The following is a 21,159-nucleotide window of genomic DNA, read 5'->3' on the forward strand; positions in this document are numbered from 1 at the left end:
TTTTTTTTTTAGCTTTTTCTGCATGACACCCTGCTTTCTGAATTCAATGCCATCAGTCAAGTGCTTAACGCAGGTGGCAAACATTTGGCACAATGAGACAGACATAGTCAGAAACTAGAGGCCAAGTATCATATTAGACAAATCACACTTCCCGCCCGGCAGAAACATGATGAGTTTAATAAAGAGACAGTCACAGAGCCCAGAGTTCAAAGACCAGTTCTAGCTCTGACTTGGAAGAAGTTTCCTGAAGTTCAGTTTCCTCATCTGTGAAATCTCGATTTCACAGGGTTGTTGTGAGGGTTAAATACGATAAAGTATTGCTTCCGTGAGTGCAAGATAAATAAATCCAGTTCCCCTCTGCCAGCACCTACTCCACTGTATTTCATTCCCAATCAAGAGATAATATGGAGAATTTCCTCCAAATGAAGAGCTATTTGCAGAATACCATTAGCGGAATTTGAAGAACTGACCAAAGTCCCTACCATATTTTTGTGCCAGATTATACCACCCACCTTAAGGATGCATTAACATTTACTGAGTTACTACTTGCGCCCAGATACACTTTCTTGTGTAATCCTTGTAAGGATTATGTGACCTAAGTGTGATGATCCGGATTTTACGATGGGTAAGCAGGCTGGTAGAGCTCAAATATCTCACCCGAGGCTACGGACGTTGTGAAGAACAGAGACAAGGTTCAAACTCACGTCCTACCCCATGTTCGCCCCAGTAAAAATAATACGGTGCATACGTACAGCAGACTACACGCAACTGTTTAAAAAGGTAGTTTACAAAGCATAGGAATAAACACACGAGTGCACGTCAAACTGCTGACATCTGAACAAGGTCCATACGTTGCACCGATGTCAGTGTCCTGGCTTCAATACTGTTACTAAAGTTATGGAAGACGTCACCTTTGGGAGAACCAGATAGAGTATAGAGAAATGTACTGTACATAAGTCTACAATGATTTATATACATATACACACAAATATATGATAATACATAAAAATATATACAAATGTATGATAGGAATATTAAGTGAAAACAGATTCTAGAACAAAAGATGTATTATCATCCTGTCCGCTTTTTCAAAGGTTGTATGTATGTATATATGTATAAATACACATTGAAAGAGTCAAGGTATTAGTACTGAACATCTTTGGACATGAGTTTACTGGTGACATCTATTAACCTCTTTCCACTCTTTTAAGTATTTTACAATATGCAATTTTACTTTTCTAGCTAAGCGGGGCAGGGAGGGGAAAAAAATGCTACAGGTAGGCCCCACTTCTCAAACGTTCGCATTACACCACTTTGCTTTTACAAAAGACCTACAACGGAACCTGTTCTCGCTAACTAAAAGAAATCCAAAGAGGATTTGCACTTCTATGACAAAAGGCACCAAGTCAAAGTCAGAGATCCAGAGAGCAATCTGGTGGCCGCCAGAAGAGAGAGGGGTGGAGGGATGGGCTAAATAGGAGAATGGGATTAACCAAAGGTACAAACTTGAAGTTATAAAATGGGTCACAAGGATGTAATGTACAGCACAGGGAATACAGTTAATAATGCTGTAACAACCCTGTGTGGTGACAGATGGTAGCTAGATTTATCGTTGATCACTTCGTAATACATATCAACATCGAATCGCTCTGTTTTACACCTGAAACTAATATTGCGCGTCAACTAGGCTTCAGTAAGAAAAAAAATTTTTAATAAAAATGGCATTCGGCGTTGGTTTTGCAGCGAGCCATCCTAGCGGCAGCATGCGCCCAGAGCAGTGAGCGCGGCCCCGCCAAGCCCCTTCCCTGGGAACTACACCGCGCATGTCGGGCCACCATAGCTCTGAAGAGCGTCTTGTGAGCACCTGTGCTTTATCTCGATCTATCCTTTATATCTGTTAGCAAGATGTGCCCTTGGATGTCAGGAAAGCCTAAAAAAGAGAGGTTGTTTTTCGTGTCTGAGAATGCTCAAAATTTTTCCATGTAAATTACTGGTAATTGCCTCTTTGTTTTATGCCACGCTGGCTTCCGAAGATTTCACGGGAAAGCTCTACTTTTCGGCAGCAGGGGAAACCTGCATTCCAAATGCGAAAATATGTGTTTCTGGTGGGTCTGGAGGTAGCACCACGCAGCCCACGCTGTAACCTGGCCAGAGTCACACCCGTGATGAGAATCCATGTCTGTGCATCGTGGCAACCACTCCAAGAATTCGAATATCACTGCTGTCGTTTCAACGTGGGACCTAATGCCTACCCTGTGAACCCGGGCTATTCTACTCACGCTGCAAATCATGAGTAGTTCTAATTACACGGCATCCCCAAAAGGTCCCAATATGTGAAAGAAAATGCATTTTCAAGTGTCTGTGCAACATTCAAACTCCGTCGACCTCATAATGAAAACAGCCCACATAAGCATACTACGCGCCTTTACTCACACACATACAATCAGAATAGCAGCAAGGACACAGATTTTGGAGCCAGACTTGAGTTCAAGTCCTGACAACCTGCCAAGCCAGTAAACCTACTCCCTCCATGGGTAAGGATGCAAGGAACAGCAAGCAGGCACCGAGAATCAGAGCACTTTCAACAGTGTGTGACGTCTGTATCTTGCAAGACAAGAAACCCGGCCAACACCGTAAGTGACAAGACCCCCAAAATCATTGAGAGTCCTTCGATTAGGACAGAGAGTTATGAAACTAGTAAATGTATGTGATAAATCTGGGTAACATTTGTTTTTAATTTTTTTTTCACTAAGTTTATTATTTTGAGGCAAAGTGAGCATGAGCAGGGGAGGAGCAGAGAGAAAGGGAGGGAGAGAATCAGAAGCAGGCTCCACGCACTGTCACACGGAGCCCGGCGTGGAGCTCGATCTCACGAACCGCAAGATCATGACCTGAGCTGAAATCAAGAGTCCACTGCTTAAGCAACTGAGCCACTCAGGCACCCCAACCTGGGGACCATTTAAATGTATAAGATGACTTTCTTTCCTTCAAGACCCAACATAACAAGTAAAATATCACAATGATTATAAGGATGTCTGTCTGGTCCCTCTGCTTGTCAACTGCCGACATAGTTTTTTTTTTTTGTTTTTTTTTTTCTCAAGCAGTGGGAAATATCACTGGTTTCTCTAAGAATTCAGCTTTTAAAACTCGTCATTTTCCAAAGTTGGGGGGGTTGGGGGGACCTCAGTGTAAAGTATAGTCTTGACTCCATCTCATGAAGCAAATGTTGGGAGAAGGCAAATCTGAGATTCCAAAGGCAGAGATATGCCTATGCTTCTCATGCACCATGATTTAAACCAAATTACCTCAATTATTCTTACCTGTGAGCTAGAACTCTGCAAAAGATAAGAATGTGGGATATGAATCTGAGGGATCAGACAGTCTTAAATTAGATTTGATTTCTAACTTCTACATTATAACCAAAACTAACGTGGGGGGAGAGGTGGCAGGGAGAGCTCTAGGCAGTGTGGTCTCTAATGACTCGTTATTAGTAACAGGGATACACTGTAGAGGGAAATTAGAAACATGGGAAGAAAATATTAAAATAATGGAAAACACAGAACTAAAATCAGCCAGAAAGAGGGAACATCAAGGAGGCGGCCTGCAGGAGTCGTTAGAGTGCAATGTTGGGAGTAAAAAAGGAGAAAAGGCAGGTTAAGTCATCAAGATACGGAAGTGATACCTCGCAGAGAGCGGTTGGACTAAAGAAGCCAGGTGAGGGGACGGGGGTTGGGGGGGGGCGGTGGTAAAGCACAGGCTTGGGGGTGAGCCTGGCTCTGGGGCAAATCCTAGCTCTCTCAGTCCCCTCTTCTGTGACCCGATGCAGGGTACTTCACTCTCTGAACATGGATATTAACAGTGCCTACTGCACGATCTGCTGTCCAGATCCCTTGAGCTAATCCAGAGAGAGCACTTAGCACAGTGCATGGCACATAGTATGTGTTCAGTAAATCCCTGCTGTTACTATTAGCAATTACGACATTTAAATCCCGGCCCTGCCACTTGCGAACTGCATGACAGTGAATAAGCTGCACACCCTCCCTGAGCTTCAAAAACCCCACAGATACAGCGGGATGATGACGGCCGTCCCTGCAAGATTGTGAAGGTCAATTGAGGTAACCACACATCTGGCACAGTCTACCACTGGCACGAGTAATCTCGGCAGTCCTCGCTGCAGGGGTGGCTGCCGTCATACTGAGGAGGGGGCTGGAGAGGCCTCCAGAGCTGGCAAAGGACACCCTTCGATTAGACTGAGAACTCCATTTCTAAAGGCCACTGGGTGTTCTCCCTGGTTCCTTTCAGCTGCAAAGTGCTGACCTCCCCGGGAGTAAGGACCGGGCAGACGGCTGCTTCAACCAAAGCGAACACTTACCTGCAATTTCTGTGTCTCCGCTTTCGGGGGCCCCTCTGTGGCTTCGGCAAAGGCAGCACTGAGCTCTTGGATTTCAGCGTTAAGGTCTCCCACCTGGGTAAGAACAGCAGCCGAGTGTGCACCCGGACTCTCCTCTCTGTGCACAACTCAAGCGCTCTCCCTGCTGAACTTCTCATCAAGGGCTTCGTAGTTAGGGAAGACGTGAAGTCAGAAAGGGGGCGACTTCCACTTTGGCCGCTGAAGAGCTGGATAACCTCAGGCAAGGTACTTAATCTCTCTGAGACTCAACTCCCACAGCTCGAAAATGAGGACACCACGACTCACCCACCTCTGGCATCGTTGGGCTAAATGAAGTGACGGGTTCTGGCGCTAAAACCACACCCGGCTGAGGCGAAGCACTACTCTCATCGGCGTCCACAGAGATGACCCAGCCAACGACCTGGCCTGGCCATTCCCACGATCTCGCATCCTCTAGTGACCTTCTCCCGTACCCCGGTCAGCAGTGACTCCCGTGGCCACGCGCCGGACTTCACCGGCACCCAGAACTGCCCCTCCGCCGGTCCCACTCCACGCTGAAGGTCTCCAACTCCGGCGGGGCCCGAACTCCCATGTTACGCAATGACATAAGCTAGAACTACTGGTATCAGGAGCCAAAGCTCCCCCACGCCTCACACCGGCAATCCCTCAAACTCTGCCCCGGTTACCTTCCTCAGCGCTACACTTTCCTGGGTAGCTCCGCCCTCCTGCGGCCACTCCTGGCTCCTTCGTGCATTTCTCTCCCCGTCCCTGAAACTCTGATGTCCCCCGTGGCCCCGTCCTCAGCCTCGTCCTCTGCCTGCCACACGCTCCCTGGACAGGGAGGCCCGCTCTTAGAGTCTGAACTCACACCTGAGCTCTCTCCAAGCTTGAGACCTGCACGCCTGCCTGCCGCCTGGACGCGCCACCCTGACGGTCCACGAGCTCCTCAAAGTCAACGCTCTCTGAACAGATGCGTCACCTCCATCGCCACACGCACCTTGCCATCACAGTCCGTTTTCTCTGCTGTCCACTGAATTGGTGGCACCTCCATACCCCAGTCAGGCCACCCGGACACCCGGAAGTCATCCTCCACTGCCCCTTCTCTCGAGTCCTACATCTCTGCAGCAAACTTCCCCAGATCCACCTCTACTCTCTAATTATTCCTGGCTATTTCTGGTCTCATTTCCCAAATAAGCCCTGCCCTCCCACTCCTACTTAGCGGTGGCCACTGCTCTAGCTCAGTCTTTCTAGGCTCTCGCCTCTGCTACCGGCCTCCCTGCCTCCATCCTCTCCCTCCCGCAATTCTCCCTCCAGATACAGGCTGAGACCCCGCCAAAGTGCAAACGTGGCCACCCCCCTCCTTTTAGGAGCCTGCAGCCCCAAACGACTACTTGCACCCCTGCCAGCTGGCCCCATGCGACCTCACAGCTCCTCCTTGGCCTCACTTCAGTCCTGCACCTGGTGTGCTGACCACCTCGAAATGCCTTTGGTTCCACAAACCCCCATCAGGCTCTTTCCTAACCTACTGCCTTAACCAACGTTCTCCCCTCTGCCTTCCCTTCCAGCCCAACTGCTATTCATCCTGCGAGATATGACTCAGACACCTTCTCCCCCAAGCACCATTCCCCACATACACACCCGAATCGGGGCCAGGCCCCCCGCCCTCCACTTGCACGGCGCCCCCTCTCCCCCACACGGCCCTCAATCACCACACCTTTGCCCTGTGTTTCGCCCTCACCAGACCTGAGAGCACAGCTGGGTTTTCTTCTCTGTATCTGTGCCTGGCTCAGTTACTGAGAAACAGCAGACTGCTATACGGACAATAATTAGGGAAAAATAATATTATGGCACGGAACCATCACTGGCCGCAACCTTGGATCCCAAAGGCAACGACCCAGGGAGCTAACTGTTCACGGTCATGGCCTCGCCTCCCAAGTCCTTCATCTCAACCTTGCCATCTTCCTAAACGACTGGGCATTATCCAACAGGGTGGCCATGGGCCACCTACCTGTGTGGCTGGACACTTGAAATCTGGTCAGTCTGGAACGAGACGTGCTACAAGCACACACGGGCTTCAGAGATGGCATTAAGACCAAAAAGACGTTAATAGCTCATTACTACTCCTGTTTTATTGATTACATGCTGAAATGATGGATGTATTATCGAAGTTAATTTCACTTGTTTCTTTTTACTTCTTTTAACGTAGCTCCTAGAAAATTCCAATGTCCCCACGTGACTCACACAGTATGTTTATTGGATAGCACTAAATCGGACACTCCAAAAAAGTTTCAAGTGGACTAAAGGACCCTTTCCGCACTTCCTATGCTCATCCCAGCTGTCTTATAAACTTTTCCCCCAAAGCTAAACGTGCAGGGACACGACAGGCCAGCCACAGAAGCTAATAAAGAAAAATCTCGCTTTGAGTGTATCAGACATACCACATACCTCTTTTTCCTTTGACTTTAATGCCATGGTTAGACCCTGAATGGCTTTGTCCCTCTTTAAACTATTTTTCTTTTCTGTAGCAATCTCTCTTTCCTTCTCTCGCAGGTCCTCCTGAAGTGCCTAAATTAGATTAGAAAAAGATTCACTAAGTTGATGCGTTCCAACCAAAATGCACTGTAAATATATCTGTGAGAGCACACTCAAACGCAGTTATTCTATCTTATTCCTGTCACCCTGTGATTAATGTTCCCAAGTAGAGCTGAACGCAGTGGCGGCAGCTCCCAGTTACGCTGTTAGCGCTCACGGCAACAGGGCCGGGCGACAGGAAGGGGATCAGATCAGTTAAGACGATGACAGCTACTCCTGTGGGAAGGACTCCAATGCCTTCTGGAATTTGAATGCAGTCACATCAGAGGCTTTGAAACCGTACCAGGTTATTTGGGGGAAATAACAGATCATTAATTTCATTCCTTAATGCTACAAAAGCCAGCAGAGAATTTGGTTTGATGGAGACTGAACATATACATTTCCGGTCTGAGTTCATCTCTAAAGATAATCACGCTGCCTCCCTCCCGGGCTATTGCGAGGATCAAATGAGATAATGGACGGAGAGCACTTTCTAAGCTGGCAGGCGCCTTATAAAATGCCGGCCGCTGTGAGCGGGGGACCCAGAGCGATGGTTTTGGAACCACACTGGCAGGTCCGGATCCCCGCGAGACCTCTTCCAAGCTACACGATCTTGGGACAGGGCCCTCCCCTCGCTGAGCCTCACGTGCCCCATCTGCACAATGGGAATGCCTACTTCACAGAATCACTGCCAAGACGGAGAAACCTTCTCTGAAGTACCGAAAGCCTGACTGGCACACGCCGGCATTCCATGAGTGACAGCTGCTGTCACGCCCAACTGTCTACTGCACTCAGAATAAAGCAAAGAGGCAAGGATAAATCTTCAATACGTTTTTAAAAATTTTATCAACATACCTGGATCCTCTCTTCAAAGCGCTGTCTCTCCTTCTGGAGCTCCATTTGTACAGCCTAAGAAAAGGCATTAATTGGCACCTGGAAGGGACTCCCAATACAACAGCTTCCCCAGAACAATTAGAATGAGCATCTCATTTCCGGACTTTTCCGCACTGCCGTGGAAGGCACGGAAATAAGTGCCCATTCCTCTCTGTCTCACCTGGAGTCCCACCCGAGTGAAGAGAAACGGAAAAACAAGCAACCCACACGGATGGATCGCCAGCCCCACAGACAGTCAACCACGGGGCCGCCGACAACGAAAAGGGCAGCTAAAGAAAGGGCCCAGGGTTAAAAAGAGGAGCAGCGGGGGCGCCTGGGTGGCTCAGTCGGTTGAGCGTCCGACTTCGGCTCAGATCATGATCTCACGGTTTGTGGGTCCGAGCCCCACATCGGGCTCTGGGCTGACGGCTCAGAGCCTGGAGCCTGCTTTGGATTCTGTGTCTCCCTCTCTCTCTGCCCCTCCCCTGCTCGTTCTCTCTCTCTCTCTCAAAAAAAAAAAAAAAAAAAAAAAAAGAGGAGCAGGAGACGAGGGCTGATTAGTTTTCCAGCAGAAAACTAACCAGTGAGGCTGCAGAAATCACTGCTGTAATAGGAACAAAGAAGACTCTGCTCCATAAAAAATCAAGACTTTTCCTGAACATCCCATATCAGGAATGTACCACATGCAGCAGCCATCCCTGGCCCAACAAAACCAGGAGGGTGTCAGCGAGGCCCGCTGCACCTCCAGGCCCGGCCCCGCTCCCGCAGCTTGCCCTGGAGACTGCCTAGGGGAGGGATGGCCTCTGGGGGGCTCGGGGGGCTGCCACTACCCACCCACCTCTTAGCGCCTAGGAAAATACAACAACTCCTCTGAGCCCGTTTCTAAATTCCATGAGGGGACAGTGACCTCGACCTCGCAGAGCGGCCAGAAGGACTCAAGGAGGTTCCACGCAGAAGCCCTTCGCCGGCTGCCAGGCCCAACACCAGTGAGTCCCCTTCCCCCCACTGCCTCTAACCGCACAGGTGAAACAGGGACTAAGTTTTATCCCAAGAAAACCCAAAGGACGGAAATAAAGTCTCCGGGCAACGAGAAATCAACACACAGTAAAACAGAGGCGAGCAAGTATGGACTGTTCTGTTAGCCAACCCTATACAAACATGAGGCTGGAAGGAAAAAACAAGCCAGGGCCCCTGACAAAGGAGGTGCCTGCTAATTCCTCAGCTGCCGGGGAGCTAATATTTGGAAGCAGTCTGCGTGTGACCCGTGGGGACCGAATGTGCGTCCCATCTGCCACAGAGGAGTCTGGTCTGCTAATTAAAGTCCCCCTTCACACCCCATCGCCTCACCTCAGCATCTCTCTCCTTTTCTCCCCTTGGAGCGGCAGAAAGTCCTCGGAGCTCTCCAGATGACACGCTCTCATCAGGACGTGCCATCTGAGATTTCTCCTCTTTAAGGCACTGAATTAAAGCTTCTTTGCTCTTCAAAGACAGCTTCAACTCCTCAATCAGTCTAAAAGCGAACAAAATTTAAATATTAATTCTAAGCTGTTCTCCTAGCTCAGTGGAGCAGGAGGAGGCAGGAAATGGGGCCAAACATCTTCAAAGTAGACATGTCCAATGACTGAACAGAAATGGAATCGCATTTTGCTAGTGGGAGAGTAAGGGCCAGAACGTGTGTGACATTAACTGTGCCCTCACCTCCAGCCTGGCCCCGGCAGATCCAACCTCTGAGCCACCAGACTAGGGTCTGATCAAGCCACACCCGTGCTCAGACTTTCGACAGCCCCCACCACCGACGGCAGCGGACTGCTCATGGTTTTTTTGTTTGTTTGTTTTGTTTTTGTTTTTTTGGCCAAGAATCCTCTCTGCCAAAGAAATCAGGCACTGAAGCCTGAACAGACACGACCGATAAAGCAGAACTGAGCCGGCAAAAACAGACAATCTCTCTCCTCGGCCTCTCGGGGCAAAGTTTAAAATACACTGATGTTCAAGATAAAGGCCAAGCTCGTGAGCAAGGCATTCAAGGCCCCCAGCTCTTCGGGCCTAGAAGCTGAGAGGCCCCGCTGGCGGCTGCGGTCTCATCCCTCGCAGGAGGCCACTGCCTGCTGCCTCACCGCCCAGCAGCCTCCCTTCCAGCTCTTTCCAGAAGCCAGGCTGCTTTGTGCCTCCAGACCTCCACTCACACCTGCCCCTCCACCTGGAATGCCCTTCTCGGTGCCATCCACATCTAATACACACCCAGCACCCCGCCAGTTACTCCAGGCGGTGCCTGTCCCCAAGGAACCCGTGCCGACCACACCCCGTGTCCCCCTCGGGTACAGCTGAACACCTGCTCGGGGCCACCACATTACGCTTCCCTGACCGTGGCCAAGTTATCCGACCTCTCTGAGTCCACATTTCCTCGCTACAAAATGGCTTTCACCTGCTCATGTGGATAAGCGATAAAATATTTGAAACAGACCTACATACCTCCGGGCAGATAGCACAACTCAACATAGGGCAGTTGCTATATTACTTTTTTTTTTTAACATCCAATAATTAGCATTCTCTCAGAAAACCCTCAGAAGGGCCTTTCCATATCTGAGCCTCGAAAGGAACGTGAATGGTAGGAAGACAGCAAGGGTTTTAGTCAGAGTCCGAGAGCGGGATGCCTGGGGGGTGGCTCGGTCAGTTAAGCATTGACTTCAGCTCAGGTCGTGATCTCACGGTTCATGGGTTCGGGCCCTATATCAGGCTCTCTGCTATCAGCACAGAGCCCGCTTTTGATCCTCTGTCTCCCTCTCTCTGTCCTTCCCCCTTTCACACATTCTCTCTCAAAAAATAAATAAATACACATTAAAAAAAAACAAAAAACAAAGAAACAAGAGTCAGAGAGCTTCCCTGGCTCTCGGGGTGAAGGTAAAGGGTCAGTTGGCTAAAAGTAGTTAAAAGCAGCTGGTGAGGCACAGGGGCCGAGGTCCGAATGCTCGCGGCCTCCCCAAATTCCTATACTGTGCCAGTATTAGGAGGTGGGGCTTTGGCTGGAGATCAGGCCACGCGGGTGGAACTCAGGAATTGGACCAGTGTCTTACAAATGAGGCTCCAGAAAGATGCCTCAGACCCCCACCTCATGGGGATGCAGTGAGAAGTCTGCAGGCTGGAAGAGGGCTGTCACCTGACCACGTGGGCACCTGGTCTTCCAGCCTCCAGAACTGTAAGAAATAAGTTTCTGTTGTTTGTAAGCTACCCAATCTGCGGTACTTTGTTATAGGGCCCCAAACAGGCTAAGACAATCAGGTATGGGGGGGGGGGGGGTCCCGAGGCAGCACCAGGGCGATGCCTCCAAATCTTGGATGGAGGAGTAAGACTGCCCTCTAGGGGTTCTACTCTGAAATCACTATATAATCAATTGAAGAGGTAACAAGTCACTGACTACATACTTGAAATTGGATGTGTTGTGTTGTATGTAACTTCTACTTAGATCGCCTTGATTTGTTTCAGTTACCTTGAAGCAGTTCCAGAAGGCATGGGGCTGAGTGAGGCAGGCCTGTGGGGACTGTGGCCAAACTAGAGCACCAGGCCCACCTCCGAAAGCGGCCTCGATCCAGCAAGACCCAGGCCCAGGCTCACCACACCTTCCAGTTTTTCAAAGAAGCTGGAAATCCAGACTTTTACATGAAACTAGATTTTTTTTTAAATTCTAGCAACTAAGTCAAACTTCTAAAAGCACTGCATAGGCCAAACAAAACATCTGTTGGCCACATCTGACCTGCAGGGTACCTCCATGTCAGCTGCCTTACGGACACAGATCACAGGAAATAGAGTAGCTAAAGCACGCACCTTTCAAAAGGGTGGAGGAAGCCAGGAAAGACCTCAGCAGTGCCCATCCAAGCAAGGGCCCTGCCCTGTCACAGGGCCACCTGGATGGCACATCTAGATCCATCTCACCAGGGCAGGCCCAAGGACACCTGTCCCAGGTCTGTGCTTAGCAACTCACCTCCTGACCTCCTGACCTCCTGCCTTCAGGGAGGAACATAGTGATGCCGGTCCCAGGACAGACGCACCGCAGAGAGGGCCACACCCCAAGTAGGCAGCATCTGGTCGCTGCTCTGGCCTTGGGGAGTGTGGCTGGGGCACATCCGCTCCTGAGAGAGAGCTGCTCTGGCAGTACCAACAAAGCAGGGTTCTGTGCCTGCCACGCCAGGCCTACGGGAAACCCCAAGGAGGCGCAGCCTTTGGCAAAGCCCTGACCTGACCACCCACACGTGGAGACCCACCCCCCCATCCGCACCGCATTAAGTACTCAGTGAGCCTCAACCCTCCCCAAATTTTTTGCTCCGAGAAGATGAGTAGCCACACTTCTGGGCATATGTCACCAGAGACCACTTTCTTCTGTGATTCGCTCGACACGTGCCGGGCTCCACACCTCGCATGAGTCTACTTCAGCGGCCGCCCGCCTCACCCACCTCCTCGCGCTCCTCCTCTGATAAGCCTTCTCTGCCCCGAACCCAAACGCAGCTGACCACTGCTTTGTTTCTGTCACAGCACAGAACCCTGAACTTACTTCTAATGCCAATCACGACTTTTTTTTTTTTTTGGACATCTGTCCCCTCCCCCACACCGGGAGCACCACAGAAGGAGGGCAGGGCTCCCGTCTCCATTCCTGGCACCTAACCCAAGGCCCTGTTCAGTAGCTGCTCAGTGAATTTACCTAGATCTCCTTTAAGCTCACCTTAATCCATCTGGCCAAGCACCTTCTAGACTCTACTCTTGCTTGGATGCCCACAATCCCTCGACCCAACACGTCCCAACTGAAAGCTTATCTTCCCACTCCCTCCGCCCAAAAACATCTGTTCTTTCTCCCTTTCTTTCCCCAAACTCGGCAAACCGCACCACCATCCCACAGTTGTTCGTGCTCAAAACCTGGGTGAGGAGGTATCTCGGCAGCCTTGTCCCTCATCCCCAAACCCATCAATGATCAAGCCCTTCAAGCCACCGTGTCAATTCTACCATCTAAATATCTCTGCCTGGGGGCACCTGGGTGGCTGGGTCAGTTGAGCGTCCTTTGGCTCAGGTCATGATCCCAGGTTCATGGGATCAAGCCCCGCATCAGGCTCCGCACTGAGTGGAGCCTGCTTGGATTCTCTCTCTCCCCCTCTGCCCCTCTCCCCCACATGCGTGTTCTCTCTCTCTCTCAAAATAAAATGAAATCAAAGAAAGAAAGAAATATCTCTGCCCGTTCTTCTCCACCCAGTTCTTTCACCTCAATCCTGGCGACCGTGATCTTGTGTCTGGACTTCTGCATCATCCTGAGAAGGAATCTGCCCACCCAGCCCCACCACCAACTCATCCGCCAGGTTCAGCCAGAAGGATCGCGTTAAATTACAGGCTGACCCTGACACTACCCTACTCCCAATCTTAATTCATCAGCAGCTCGTCACGTGCCCTGAGGACAAAACCCAAACTGTTCAACAAAGCCCACATGATCTGGCCAGCCTCCCTCTCCTCATCTCTTCCCACCTCCCTTCCAGAACACAACTCTCCAGCCATGCTATAATTCTGACAGTTCCTGGGTCGAGCTCTGTGCCCTTCGGCCTCTGAACTTCCACTCATGTGGTTCTCAGGACCTGCAACACCCTTTCTTCCTCCAAGTAATTCCTCCTTTATCCTCGTACTTCCTCTGGGAAGCCTTTCCTAATCCCTCTAAATAGAATTAGAAAGATGTAATGTTGGGGCGCCTGGGTGGCGCAGTCGGTTAAGCGTCCGACCTCAGCCAGGTCACGATCTCGCGGTCCGGGAGTTCGAGCCCCGCATCAGGCTCTGGGCTGATGGCTCAGAGCCTGGAGCCTGTTTCCGATTCTGTGTCTCCCTCTCTCTCTGCCCCTCCCCCGTTCATGCTCTGTCTCTCTCTGTCCCAAAAATAAATAAACGTTGAAAAAAAAAATTTAAAAAAAAAAAAAAAAGAAAGATGTAATGTTAACCCAGCATTTATCCATCTGGCCCTGGTCACTCTGTTCCTGCCCTCCAGTCCTCCCACCCAGCTAGGGGACGAGGTTCCTTGGGACAGGGACCCAGCCTGTACCACTCACCCCTACACTCGACCCACCCCTTACTGAACACAAGATGCTCAGGAAGTATTTGCTGAACGAAGGGCGTGATGATCCAACAGACCAACGAACCGGCTGCTGAGCATCTGCTGGGGCCCTGGCGGGACCCCTCCAACCAGCTCTCCCCCACCACCTCTCCTCAAACCCACCCCCAGAGCTCGCCCCTCTTCCCCTGCACCCGCACCACGAATTCTGCCTTTTCTTCTTTGGTGGCTGCCTCCCACACATTCTCGTCTCTTCCCTGAGCCCCCTATTTCCAATTTAACTGTTGGAGACCTGCAGGTCCCCCAGGAAAGACAAACCTATAAACGTTCTAAGGGCGTCACCGCTCATCAGCTGGGAGAGATGCAAAGGAACATATAAATAACTTGTATGAAAAGGATTCCAGACTCTGTCACAGCGCGGTGGCCGCAGTCTCCACCTCTCCCAGGTGGTGCCTGGAAGAAGGGGAAGGGGAAGCCCAGCAAAACACCACCCGTCCAAGGAAGCTCCTCCTCCTAGCCGTGCAATGGAGAGAAACCCTCATTCACTCAGCCCTGACGGCCTACATCTCCTAGAGAACTCTGTTTCCTGGCTCATCCTGAGATTCATCCCAAACTTCCGTTTTCCAGATCAAAGCTAAGAAGAGGTTACATAAATGCTAGCTCCCCCAAGCACGGACTAAATGGAAGCCATGGGCTCCCCCTGAGAGTCTACTCATTCCTCTTTCACAGAAAATCCTAAAACATTTGCTCATCTCATTTCCCAACCCATCATGCAAACACGCTGCAGACTCAAATCTCAAAAGGTGGTACGGAGACAGAAAGAGAAGCAAAGAGCAGTCGGGGAACCAGGGCAACCAGGCACCAGAACCTCAACAACGTGGGGGGCCGGTCAATCGGGCAACACACCCCCCAAAAAAGGAACCATAGTCAGTTTCCTCTATTTAAGGAAGTAGGCGAATAGACCATTTGCCTTAGAACAATTTCTGTCAAATTCCAAGCAAGCTTGGCTCTTCAATGGATAGATCACAGGTTAGCCAGAAGTTTCACCTGTATTTACTTTACTCAACTTTCCACCTAGTGACCACCAAAGCAAGGCAAGAGTAAAATGTAAGGTTCGTGATAAAGAAGAAAACCTCAGCTCTCTCCTGACTAGTTTTGATCAAAAGTCTGTTTGCAAGGTATGAGCATCAAAGGCTGCCTACAGGTCCTCCAGTCTGTCCGTTTCTCTGGCCTACGTAGCACTCATTTTATTCCTGGACCGTCACGGAGCGCTGTGCTTGGTCTACACTGCTTCGGCCCCCTGCACTGTATGAATCTGGGCCCGCGGCCTGCATTAAAAGACACGATGATAAACAGGGTCACACAAAATTCACTAGCCTCTATTGTGGGGATACAATCACTTACCGTTCCCTCTGGGCAGATCCACGAGAGAAATTTCTCCCTGACAATGTCAAGTAAAACTGGGCTTCTCCAGAGTTGCTGACCCATTTTCTCTTGTGAGCAATGTGAATCTTAGGTCCATCAAGAAAGCTGTTCTCTTCTTCCTTCGGCTACCGGGAAGCTTACAGCCAAAACTGAATGCTGAAGGTAGTATCTGGGAACTTTTCAGCAGGAGTTTCTATCTCTCATTCTATCCCTGTCCTCACAGCACTACCCTCGCCATTTTCCTGTCACCCTGAGGTTACCCTAGGTTTTTTCACTGTCGGGGAACAAGGAGAGAAAGCGGGGATAAAAGGGTAGGAAGGGAACAACCCTCTGGCCATGCTGCCCGATAGACGGATGTCAATGCGTGGCAGAGACAAGAGCCAGACCTGTCTTTCTGCTCCAGGACCACAGTCATGTCCAAGGCCCCCTCGTGCCTCTTCTTCATCTCCGAGAGCTTGTTTTCCAGGCTCAACCGAAGAGCCTTCTCTGTCTCTGTCCCCGCAAAGGCCTTTTCCAGTTCTGCCTGGGCGGCTTTCACATCCTAGAGTTAAATGAAATGCATTTGATGCAATTTTTCAATACAATTGGGAACATTTTGAAAGGAAATTGGATTAAAATATAAATATTTATGACTTTTTCTCCGGCACATTTCCCCTCCCTGCATTGTACTATACATGGGGAGAATCAGTAATAAATACATTTGCCAGCCATTTTCTCCCTCTTGTATCCTGAAGAGTAATAGGCATTTCCAATGGAAAAGACTCAAGTCTACAAAAACTGTATTTTTGGGTTTGAAGAATCGGATCAATATTTACAGCTTCAGTGAGAACAAGGAGAAATGTGCCTCTCAATACCTAAACACACATAAATTCCAGAGTCCCCAGAATCTCCATACAAATTCATCCCACACCCCACCGCCCCCTCACTATTTCTTTTAAGATAATGACTACACGATTCTCAAATGCATTTTCTGAATCTCCAAGGTGATGTGGGTGCTGAAGGACTACGTTCTTCCTGAGAGCTCCGAGAGGCCAACAGGGGAAGGATCTAAATCACAGAGGCAGGGCTCGTGTTGGGGAAAAGGGCCCTGGTGCTCAGCAAAGTGTCCTGGGGAGACATCTGGATCTCCCAGTGCCAACCGTCTCTGGTTACATCACAAAGATAAAAGTCAAATCAAACTGGGTTCAAAACCCAGCTCTCCTACTTCTTTGCTGTGGGACACTGGGTAGCCACTTAGCCTCTCTGAGCCCCAGCTTATCTGTGAAACAGGGACCACCACCACCCCATCAAAGAGTTGCTGTGTGACTGTCAAATGCCTGCTGCATCACAGGAAGCTCAAGAAAACAAAACGAAACGAAACGAAACAAAAGCACTGGCTGCTTCTTCCCTGCCCTTCGGTCCACAGGGGCTACTGTGAACACTGGGAACGGAAAGCCCACTACGAGCTACAAGTATAGTGACCCGTGCGTCTTTCTGTGTCCAGCAGGCTTTGTGCTGCGTTCCTCCTCATATCCAAGAAGAGTCAGGGTTTCAGGGGGAGAAAGTGTGATGACACGACAGAGCTCAAAGACCAAGAATTGACTGACGAGTGTCACTTCGTACTAGCTTAATACGGAGGGAAACTTTCAACGTCTAGGAGCCAGGATTTTTTAGCCGAGACACAGGCTGCTTCCCATCAAGGGCACAGCAAGCGCCTGGGAACAAGCAGGAGGAGGAGCTACACTCAGTGCCTCCCGGGAAAGGGCACTCAGTGAGCACTGGGGTGACGGGGGATGGAGGCCGGGACCAGACACAGGGCTGCCCGGGCACGCGAGGGCCTGCGAATCAGAATCTGCTTCCAGGCTTAGCGCACGTTAGGGGAGTCCTTCCCCTCTCTGGGCCTCAGTTTCCTCCTCTGGAAAAATAAAGAGACTAAACGAGGTAAGAAGGGCGGTGTTGCATCAAGAACGCAGGCTTTGAAGTCAGCAGTTGTAAAATGGAATCCAGGATCAAACTTAGACTCGTTAGTCTTTCTGTACTCCGCGTCCTCGTCTGTAAGCATCGAGACAACAACCAGGACGCAGGGTGTACCAGGCGCCTGGGACAGGGCTGGAACCCGTGAGATGCTGAATAAGGGTGGCTCTCATTTCTGCTGCAAGTCTGCAAGTCTGTGAAAGAGGGAACAAAATTCTGCTCCCTCCACTATTAACCCACTGCAAGAACACATCCTCCTCGGGGCCTCCAGACTTGCCTCTTCTAGATGGAATATTCTCTCGTTCAGGAGCTCTTCGACCTGCCGCACCTTCTTCTGGGCATCTTCTGTCACCCGCTGCACTTCGGAGCCACCCCCTTCAGCCAGGCTCTCAACTGCTTTACTGCAAAAAGAGGCAAAAGTGTAAAATCCATGCGGGGACAGTCAGAGGGTGGTTTCAGTGGCCCCAAAGAGACAAGGAATATTTGTTAGTCATTTCTCCCACAGACCTGTGCTGGAGTTTGTTGTTGTTTTCAATTTTTATTTTTATTTATTTTTTTTTTTTGAGAGAGAGAGAAATCAAGTGGAGAGGGGGCAGAGGGAGAGAGAAGGAATCTTAAGCAGACTCCACACTTAGCGTGGAGCCTGACGTGGGGCTTGATCCCACGACCCTGGGATCCTGACCTGAGCCGAAACCAAGAGTCAGATGCTCAACCAACTGAGTCACCTGGTGCCCCTTTTTTTTAATTAATATTAGTAATTCAAATACACAGTGAAGTACATGAATGTATCAAAATCAGTCAACATGTACACCTTGAACTTACATGGTATATGTCAATCATACCTCTATGTAAAATACATATATATAAACACAAATTAAGAAAGAAGTAAGAATCATCTATAATCTTATCAGCCAGAAAAACTAAGTTAACATTTTAGCATGTAGCCTTTCAGACACTTTCTACAAAAACAGAACCAACCATACAATATATATCCATGATCTGACTTTACTACTTACTACACCATAAACATCCTTCTGTGTCAATAAACATAAATCTCTACCATTTTTAAAGGCTACATATTAATTCACTGGATGAAATATACTAGAGTATATTAAATCAATCCCCTATTTTTTTATCGAAGTAGAGCCGACACACATCAATCCCCTCATGTAAAAATATTTAGATGATTTCTGATTTTACACATTTGTCTGAAAACACTTCTAAAGCTCTGAGGACAGTGCAAATAAAAACTTTATTCATATATTGAGTACAAAGAACTCCAATACATGTTAGTGTTGTTATTATCTTATAAGCAACATTATAATAAGAGCATCCTTGCATATATACGACCCGGTGATCTCCCAGGGTCTGTTTCCACAGAGGGAATTACCGGGTCAAAGGGTAAGCACACTTGTAAGACTCTTGACAGCCACTGCCGACTCTCCCACCAGGAAACTTCCGGCAAAGTACACCTCCACCAGCGGTAGGAGAGGGGGAGAGCTGGTCCGACGAACCAACGCGCAAAGGAACAGCACGCGACGGAAAGAAATCGGAGGGATCGAGGGCTTTTCTACAGCGTCTTTTGCCAACTGGAGGGAAGAGCATTTTAAACATAGCGTGCCCCACCTGTGAGCCCCAGCCACCACTCCGGGCGTGAGGCCAGGAGGCTGCGCAGGCAGCCCACGCTCCGTCAAGTGCGGAGTTCACGCTGCTGGGCAGCACGGAATGTTAGCCGTCCAGCGGGCCAGGACCGGTGGGGATGGCGCACCAAAGCCTGACACAGGACCCCAACGCCTGACGCCTCTCATCGGGGTCCTCCTCAAAAGAAAAACCGTCAGATACGACCTTGTGGGACATTTACTCGGAGCGCATCTCCGCAAATTTCTAAACGACCGCAGGTTGGCAGAAGGCAGAATCATAAAGGAAACGGCTCCACCTAAAGCTGGCTTCTCAGAAAAACTGCAACAGAACAAATCTATTCACCGCCAGCCTCCCGTGCCCTACTTTAGGGGGCATATGAAATGTTCCCAACCAAGTGCCATGTGATCAGACGCTCACATGCACAGGCCATGTGAATTTTTGACTGAGAACAATGGAAAGTCAAGAGGGCCATATTTGCCGTCCAAGCATCAAACAGGAGCTGCCTGTGAATAAAGACTTTATTCATATCTTGCTTCCTTTCGCCAACAGGCCTTCAGAAGGCCCCAGTGTCATGACATCATTTTAATGGAATTCAACGTTCAACTGCAAGAACGAACATGGACTCTGAAGCCTGAACAGATCTGCTTCCAAATTTACATTCTCTCATGTCCTCAATGTGACTCTGGGCAAATCGCCCCTTACGCCTCAGGTTCCTCACTTGAAAAGTGACACGCTTGCCTCTTAGAACGAACGTGCTAACACGTGTGGTGGCCGCAGCACGGCGCCCTTCCCCGCCCCCCCCCCCCCCCCCCGGCATCTGAGCGCCACCTGCTGGCCCTGTGGCCACCACAGCGCCGGCCCCTGCTGAGATGCCAGGAAAGGCGTCCGTCTACCCCTCTGAGCTGAGACAGGTCATTCTCCGGCCAGAACCGGGGCCGCCACTGCCACTTCCCCTCCAATGCCATGCGATGTGCGCGGCCCCGGCTCCCTCGGCCCATTTCTCCATCAGTGACGTCTGGAGTTCCCCGCGATTCGGTCGTTTCTGTCGTTCCTCAGAAGGCACGGCATACGGCTGATACCACACGCAAGGCTAGAGGCTCTTCCTCCTGAGCCACGGATACGGGATTTTTCCAGTCCTGAACTCCCACTAACCACCAGCAGTGTTTTAGCCCTGGGCTTCACAGAGCCCCCTCTAGGGTGTGCCCCCCCCCCCCCGCCCAGAGAGGGCAAACACGTCGTCTCCCTCCCGTTCGCCCACAACGAACCTCGGTGTTTTATAGTCAGAATCATATACACTGGCAAGAGGCAGACTACAGTTTCTAACAAGTGCTGGTATTATTCAGTTTGTTTGCATTTTAGTTATACCAATAAAATATATCCCCAATAATAAATGTTCCAACTTTTCATTTATCATCTTTGTATTTTACAGTTACTGTAGCAATAAAATTTATACTCGGCAGTATGGTGCAATTTTCCTCTACTAATGGAATTATTATTTTTGTTTGTGCTTTAAAGCTACAGAGATAAAATTTACTCCCGACAATATGTCTGCCTTTGTTTTTAATGTCCCCTTACTGTAACTGATAAGTACAACAATGGAGACCCGGCACACATACGTGTTTCCCCCCCCCCAGCAAGGCAGAGCGGGCTCCAGAGCCAGACGGGCCCAGGATCTGTCACCCACCTGGGCCGGCCCCCCAACTCCTCCGGGCCCCAGTTTCCCCCGCACTCAAATGAGAATGCCGGCTGCCTCACATCACTGTTGTGAAACTGATAAAGCCATAAAGCAGGTCAAGTGCCAGACACAGGGTCTGGGGCAAAGTAGAGTAAATGGCAGTCCGCTCCCCCTACCCTGTCTCTCCTTATAGAATCTGGGCCAACAGACGAGATGGAGAGCAAGACCTAAGGCGAAGAAAGTTGGGAAAAAGTGGTCTAAACCAGCATTCCACCCGATACAAAAGAGAACCTTCTATAAATATCACCCCTGCTACCCTTTTTAACCATCACCCTTTCCTCTTGATTCTTTCCATTCTAATTATAGTTCTGGAGAAAAAGCAGGTGCTTTTCCCGTGACAGGTCCCCATCTCCTGACCAACCCCCACCAAAAAAAAAAAAAAAAAAACCCCGGAAAAGTGAAAAAGGGAGTTGAGGGCATTAACAAAGGTATTTTTTCCGTCACCAAGAATGTACCTACACACGCCTGTAGGTGCTGGGCAGATGGGAGCAGGGAAAGGCA

The 21,159-nt window shown here is 49.8% G+C and overlaps 1 protein-coding gene across 5 annotated transcripts in view; it reads right to left on the reverse strand.

Annotated features, from left to right (window-relative positions):
• Positions 1–21,159, reverse strand: part of CDK5RAP2 (CDK5 regulatory subunit associated protein 2) — a 173,550-nt gene that overhangs the window by 116,917 nt on the left and 35,474 nt on the right. For all 5 annotated transcript variants that reach the window (XM_040482125.1, XM_040482128.1, XM_040482124.1 and 2 more), the window contains 6 exons: positions 17,560–17,683; positions 15,716–15,870; positions 9,182–9,344; positions 7,817–7,870; positions 6,836–6,955; positions 4,373–4,465 (listed from right to left, as the gene is read on the reverse strand). In XM_040482125.1, the coding sequence (XP_040338059.1) occupies positions 4,373–4,465; positions 6,836–6,955; positions 7,817–7,870; positions 9,182–9,344; positions 15,716–15,870; positions 17,560–17,683 (709 nt within the window). The remainder of the gene's footprint in view (positions 1–4,372; positions 4,466–6,835; positions 6,956–7,816; positions 7,871–9,181; positions 9,345–15,715; positions 15,871–17,559; positions 17,684–21,159) is intronic.

This window comes from Herpailurus yagouaroundi, unplaced genomic scaffold (genome assembly GCF_014898765.1).
Source record: "Herpailurus yagouaroundi ecotype Mexico unplaced genomic scaffold, PumYag 160, whole genome shotgun sequence".
In the NCBI taxonomy this organism is placed as follows: domain Eukaryota; kingdom Metazoa; phylum Chordata; class Mammalia; order Carnivora; family Felidae; genus Herpailurus; species Herpailurus yagouaroundi.